The sequence below is a fragment of the Nematolebias whitei genome, chromosome 4, assembly GCF_014905685.2.
Source record: "Nematolebias whitei isolate Nwh7 chromosome 4, NemWhi1, whole genome shotgun sequence".
NCBI classification, from domain to species: domain Eukaryota; kingdom Metazoa; phylum Chordata; class Actinopteri; order Cyprinodontiformes; family Rivulidae; genus Nematolebias; species Nematolebias whitei.
Genome location: NC_056501.1, coordinates 49,463,962 through 49,471,058, shown reverse-complemented (window position 1 = coordinate 49,471,058; position 7,097 = coordinate 49,463,962). Strand labels below are relative to the sequence as shown.

At 43.8% G+C, this 7,097-nt stretch overlaps 1 protein-coding gene across 1 annotated transcript in view; it reads right to left on the bottom strand.

Moving 5' to 3' along the window:
- hdac3 (histone deacetylase 3) overlaps window positions 1–7,097 on the bottom strand; it is a 64,962-nt gene that overhangs the window by 14,035 nt on the left and 43,830 nt on the right. The window contains exon 10 of the mRNA XM_037675426.1: window positions 2,868–2,932. Coding sequence (XP_037531354.1) covers window positions 2,868–2,932 — 65 coding nt within the window. The remainder of the gene's footprint in view (window positions 1–2,867; window positions 2,933–7,097) is intronic.

The window sequence follows — 7,097 nt, the reverse complement described above, 5'->3', positions numbered from 1 at the left end:
AATTCCCAAAATCGTCTCTGCATTCTGGATTGCAAGAATTCTGAACTCCTTCAGAACTCTACTCGTCACATCTCGTCTCATCTCATTCCTGAGAGAACTCTGAAGCTTCTGTATCAGAGAACTTTTTCATCTCACTTCTCCATGAGCTGCATCAGAGCGCGTTGAACTGGGAAGTTGCCACATTTAAATGGGTCGACTTCCGGTTCATTTGAGAGCTTTCTAATTGGTGGATGGACCAGAACAGAGGTGTGGTTTGTGATGTAAGGTGTTATGAAAGTCAAGGATAGAGATTAGGATTGTTTAAAACAGACAGAAAGATTATTGGAGAAAACCAGACTTCGTGGAGTCTCTACTCCTAGTATCTGCTGTAAAAGTTAAACATGACATTTCTTTTCAGTAAACTTTTTAGTTGACCGAAACCTGAACTTTAACACACACTTACAAACTTGCTCATTGAAGACAGAAAAATCAAGAAATGCATATTACCCTGATTTCTTCTTTGAATGAGGAATAAAAATCATTACTTACTGTTTATGTAAATAAAAATGAGTAGTTCTCTTCAACCTGTAAACATTGTTTGAACTAACACAATTTGATTATTAAAACATTTGTAAAATAGTAATGATCATAGAGAATTGTCATTTCTACTTGATTAATTCAGTCTCAGGATGGGTCAAACTGTATTTCTGGATGCAGATCAATGAAATAACAGTTTCTGTCCATCTGGTCAGATTTGACATCAGGTCAAGTTTACTACACAGGCTTCTGAATGGAGCATTGACAACAACTTGGGCTATGCTTGTCCCCTCTGGTCCGGATGACATGGCGTCCCAGTGTTCCATAAAGAACTTCAAATCGTGACTCATCTGACTACAGAACAGTCTTCCATATTGCCACACTCCATTTTAAATGACCCCTGGCCCAGTGCAAACGTCTGAGCTTGTGGAGCTTGCTTAGAAATGGCTTCCTCTTTGCACTGTAGAGTTTCAGCTGGCAACGGCGGATGACACGGTGGATTGTGTTCACTGACAATGCTTTCTGGAAGTATTCCTGAGCCCATTCTGTTATTTCCTTGACAGTGGCATTCCTGTTTGAGGTGTAGTGACGTTTAAGGACCCGGAGATCACGAGCATCCAGTAGAGTTTTACGGCGTTGACCCTTACGCACAGCGATTGTTCCAGATTCTCTGAACCTTTTGATGATGTTATGCACGGTTGATGATGATAACTTAAAAGTCTTTGCTATTTTACGCTGGGTAACACCATTCTGGTATTAATGCACTATCTTTCTGCGCAACAATGGTGGAATTGGTGATCCTCTTTTTGTGCACTTTGAGATTTTTGTTAGCACTTTGAGATTTTTGTTAATGAAAAGTGCGTTACAAATTAAATTCATTATTATTATTATTCCTCTTACCATCTTGGCTTCTGAGAGACACTGACATTTTGAGAAGCTCTTTTTATATCCAATCATGTTGTCAATTGACCTAATTAGTGTTAATTGGTCTTCCAGCTGTTCGTTATATGCCCAATTTCCTTTTTTCCAGCCACTTATTGCTACTTGTCCCAACTTTTTTGGGATTTGTTGACACTGTGAAATTTTGAATCAAAATATTTTTCCTTTAAAATGTTACATTTACTCAGATTAAACTTTTGATCTGTCATCTATGTTATATTACGAATAAAATATTGACATTTGCCATCTCGACATCATTGCATTCAGTTTTTGTTCACAATTTGTTTATTGTCCCAACTTTTTTGGAATCTGTTTTTTTGTTTTCATTTTTAGGGATCATGGTGGTCTGTGGCTGTTGCTGTGTGCCCTGCTGTCATTCACTGGCGGTCAGATTCATCACCTCTACAATCGAGAAAGGTGGCAGTGAGTGCCCTCCTGCTTACAAAATGTACAGCCAGGGATGAGACATGGAACTATCCTTAGTGGCCATCGCACCGCTACTGGAAGAAGCTGACTGTTCTCGCCAGCTTTAAAGTACACTGTTTTGCTAAAATGTTGCATCGTGTGTTTACCAAGAAAGATGAGGAAAAGTTTATTTTCCTGTCCAGGTGTAGTCTGGGTCAGAAATGACCACCGTCACAGAGGCGTGAGGTGATGTCCTGCTTTCCTCCTTAAAATGAACAACTGCCTCAGGGGTTTTTCCAGGACATGCAGAGATACACCTATTCAAGGATGGATAGTTAGGAATAATGGTCTCTTTCAGAGACCAAAAGGGGGAAAATGTAAAGACGCTCTTATCTGCTGTGCTTTATTTCTTGATGTATCACAACTGTATCTTGTCCTTTATTTGTATCTGCTTGGCTTTTGGATCTGCTTGTCTTTTGGTATCAACAAGTACAGATTGAACTAAGTCAGAGAAGGCATTTAAGTTTTTTGTGTACGGGACATGAACTAACAGGGAGCTGCTGGTGTGTGTCCCACCTGATGACAAGATCACCAGTAAACTGTAACGGCAGAAGAAACTAATAAAACCCCATAAAAGGCCTTCCATGAAATGAAGACATCAGTTTGAACTAGTTTAGACAAAGAACTGAAAGAATGTTGTGACATGTCTCTGGGTGGAACTTTTGTGCTTCAATACAGAAGAAGCTGAAAACTCCGGTCAGACGTGTCTTGGGTTTTTGCTGTATCTCTGTTGGTTTGGGGTAAAAGCGTCTCCTTTCAGCTGAAAGCTTTAATAAATGTTGGTAATACTTTTTAACTTGAATCTCTGACTGATTATTGTGTCTTTTCTCCATGTATCTCCAAACCAATGAGAGGAACAGGTGAATAGGCAGAAAAGACTGAGTTTTTGTGTTGATTTTCCTTGACAGCCATATAGGAGTATTAAAAAAAGAGGATGCTGGTCTCACCCATGTCCTCGTATGCTGAGGTTGAAGCAGCCCAGTCTGTCACAGCCCAGAGAATCTGCTCCACACTGCAAACACAAACACTTGGTCATTGGTCTTACCATAATTGCCGGTGTACAAGCCTCTATTTTTTTCTTACACTTTGTTCAATGTGGTTTATATGCAGCAGCAGCTAATTTATTTAAGATTTTTTCAGAATTTAAATAATTTATCCATACATCAATTAATTATCTTCCAATTATTCCAAAGTCGGGATGCAGGGGCAGCAGCTTGAGCAGGGAGGCCCAGACATCTCTTTCCACAGCCATCTCTTCTAGCTCTTCTGGGAAGATTCCAAGGCCCAGGCCAACTGACAGACATAGTTTCTTCAGCGTGTCCTGGATCTTCACCAGGGTCCCCTTCCAGTTGGACATGCCTGAAGCACCTCCCTAGGGACACGCCCAGGGAGCATCCTTACCAGATGCCCGAACCACCACTGGCTCCTCTCAACGTGGAGGAGCAGTGGTTCTACACAGAGTCTCTCCTGGATAACTGAACTTCTCACCCCATCTCCAAGGAAGAGTCCAGCTACCCTGCGGAGGAAACTCATTTCAACCGCCTGTATCCGCAATCTCATTCTTTCGGTTAACACCCAGAGCTCGTGACCACACGTGTGGGTAGGAACGTAGACCGACCGTTAAACAGAGAGCTTTGCCGTACAGCTCAGCTCTCTCTTCACCACAATGGACAGGTACAGAGTCTGCAATACTGCAAACGCTGCACCAATTCATCTGTCCATCTCACGCTCCATTCTCCATCAGTCTTTCTCATCCAAAATGGAAATCAGACAAGCCACTTTTATTATGGTATGGTATAAAGTTTATTAATAAAAATAAAAAATAAAAAAAAAACAATTCCATAACAATATAAAAAATATAAGAGATTTAAAATGAAAGGCAGCAGAAGAAGAAAAAAATCTTATTATATCTGCCCCTTTTTTCAAACAATTAGTTCAATCACAATAATTTTCAAGTAACAGAACAAAATGAATAACTCTTTTTAATTTTTCTAATTCTAATACAAAAAACACACTAAGCTAATTTATATATATTTTTTGAACAATTCAGCTTTGATCTTTTTCTTAAATGTACACATTGACTTGGCATTTTTAACATCACTCTCTAGACCGTTCCAGAATCCATTTCCTTGAATTGAGGTAGACCTTCCCTTCAGACTACAGGTCCTTCTAAAAAAATTAGCATATTGTGATAAAGGTCATTCTTTTCCACAATGTAATGATAAAAATGAAACTTTCATATATTTCAGATTCATTGCACACCAACTGAAATATTTCAGGTCTTTAATTGTTTTAATACTGATGATTATGGCATACAGCTCATGAAAACCCAAAATGCCTGTCCCAAAAAATTAGCATATTTCATCCCACCAATGAAAGACAAGTGTTTTTAATACAAAAAACACCAACCTTCAAATAATCATGTTCAGTTATGCACTCAATACTTGGTCGGGAATCCTTTTGCATGAATGACTGCTTCAATGTGGCGTGGCATGGAGGCAATCAGCCTGTGGCACTGCTGAGGTGTTATGGAGGCCCAGAATGCTTCGATAGCGGCCTTAAGCTCATACAGAGTGTTGGGTCTTGCGTCTCTCAACTTTCTCTTCACAATATCCCACAGGTTCTCTATGGGGTTCAGGTCAGGAGAGTTGGCAGGCCAATTGAGCACAGTAATACCATGGTCAGTAAACCATTTACCAGTGGTTTTGGCACTGTGAGCAGGTGCCAGGTTGTGCTGAAAAATGAAATCTTCATCTCCATAAAGCTTTTCAACAGATGGAAGCATGAAGTGCTCCAAAATCTCCTGATAGCTAGCTGCATTGACCCTGCCCTTGATAAAACACAGTGGACCAACACCAGCAGCTGACATGGCATCCCAGACCATCACTGACTGTGGGTGCTTCACACTGGACTTCTGGCATTTGGGCATTTCCTTCTCCCCAGTCTTCCTCCAGACTCTGGCACCTTGATTTCCGAATGACATGCAAAATTTGCTTTCATCCGAAAAAAGTACTTTGGACCACTGAGCAACAGTCCAGTGCTGCTTCTCTGTAGCCCAGGTCAGGCGCTTCTGCCGCTGTTTCTGGTTCAAAAGTGGCTTGACCTGGCGAATGTGGCACCTGTAGCCCATTTCCTGCACACGCCTGTGCACGGTGGCTCTGGATGTTTCTACTCCAGACTCGGTCCACTGCTTCCGCAGGTCCCCCAAGGTCTGGATTCGGCCCTTCTCCACAATCCTTCTCAGGGTCCGGTCACCTCTTCTCGTTGTGCAGCGTTTTCTGCCACACTTTTCCCTTCCCACAGACTTCCCACTGAGGTGCCTTGATACAGCACTCTGGGAACAGCCTATTCGTTCAGCAATTTCTTTCTGTGTCTTACCCTCTTGCTTGAGGGTGTCAATGATGGCCTTCTGGACAGCAGTCAGGTCGGCAGTCTTACCCATGATTGCGGTTTTGAGTAATGAACAAGGCTGGGAGTTTTTAAAAGCCTCAGGAATCGTTTGCAGGTGTTTAGAGTTACGTCGTTGATTCAAATGGTTAGGTTAATAGCTTGTTTAGAGAACCTTTTCATGATATGCTAATTTTTTGGGACAGGCATTTTGGGTTTTCATGAGCTGTATGCCATAATCATCAGTATTAAAACAATTAAAGACCTGAAATATTTCAGTTGGTGTGCAATGAATCTGAAATATATGAAAGTTTCATTTTTATCATTACATTGTGGAAAATAATTACCTTTACCACAATATGCTAATTTTTTTAGAAGGACCTGTATGCCTCTTTTGCGACTGTCTATTGTCGTTGTTCACTGTTGTCATCACTCTTTGTTAAGAAATCAGTTCTTTCTTGTAAATGAGTCTCCGAGGCTCACTGGGATTAACCTGTCTAAATAAAGGTTGAATGAATGAATGAAAACTAATGTTCTATTTCGTATAGGCTTCGCCCTTTAAGGCTGTCGCTAGTGGGTTTATCCAGTCATGCAAAGCATCGCACTGAAAAAATTAGGCCACGTCCACCTGTTGTGTGGGCCCCACCCAGTTCGTATAAATTACTTTAAGAGTGGGTAATCTGCTCCCATTTTTCTTCAGCAAGCTAATAGCCCTGTCAGAAGAACGAAAGTTGTCCAGCTTGACTGGCACAACCTTTGTTAAGGCTGCATGGGGTCCCGCCACGCCAACCTCCTGCCATCCCGGTGAGTTCTCCTCCCCGAGGAGAAGCAGACGAGCAGCCTTGTTTCAAGGTAAGCGCTGAGGAATATTTCTCAGTGGCGGGTCGCTACACACTGGACAACTCCATCAACCTTTTTTCCTTTTAACGCCAACTCTCGGAGCAAATCGGATGGTTCCTCTGGGACAGGCGACGTCAGCAGCAGCCCCCGCTGCTCACTCCCTCCTGGAGAGTGTAGTGTTGGAACGAGGGGGGCTGAGTGGATGCACACCCCCCCGGGCCTTTTCGCATCGACGACCACACCGCTCCCAGTTGTCGGTGCCCTCCTCTCGGAGCTGCCCGGCATAATCCAGGAGGCGGTTGACATGAAGGGACTTTTTTCTGTCCCTCTCCTTCCCTTGCCCACATCAGATAATATAGCGGGAAGGTTTTTTGGCTCCACCTCGGCTCGCCGTCCTGATCCCATCTGGCCTCGTTTTTCCAGCATCCTGCGCCTCCGGGGAGGCATGACCAGACAGTGACGTCGCTCTCCAACCGAGCTCACCAGTATGCGTTCCAGGCGTCCGCAGCGAACAATAACGTTGCGCCGCTGACGTACAGCATCTCAGAGGCCGGAGGGACAGACCTGCCTAAGGAGACGAAGAGCTCCCTCTGCAAGGCATCAAAAATGACGTCACCCTCAACCCGTGTGACCCGTCTGCAGTCTGCCTGTCTCGCATCGCAGCCTGGATGACAATGGTTCAGAGGTCCACCTGGCTTGTCAGTCCCCCTCCCTGTCGGAGAAGCTGCAGATGGACTCGCTGGAAGGCCCCATCACGAAGGACGCGCTGTTCTGAGCCAATTTTCAAGGACATGCTCGAGAAATCGAAAAAGCCGGAGATTGTGCGCCATCTGATCAAGCCGCACCCCTCCTCTCGCCCCCCCCGCCTGCTGGAGAGAATGCCGTGGCCGGGACAGCAGAGACGCGCCACAGCTCCAGCAGCGTCTTCTCGCTCCGCCGCCAGCCCCCCC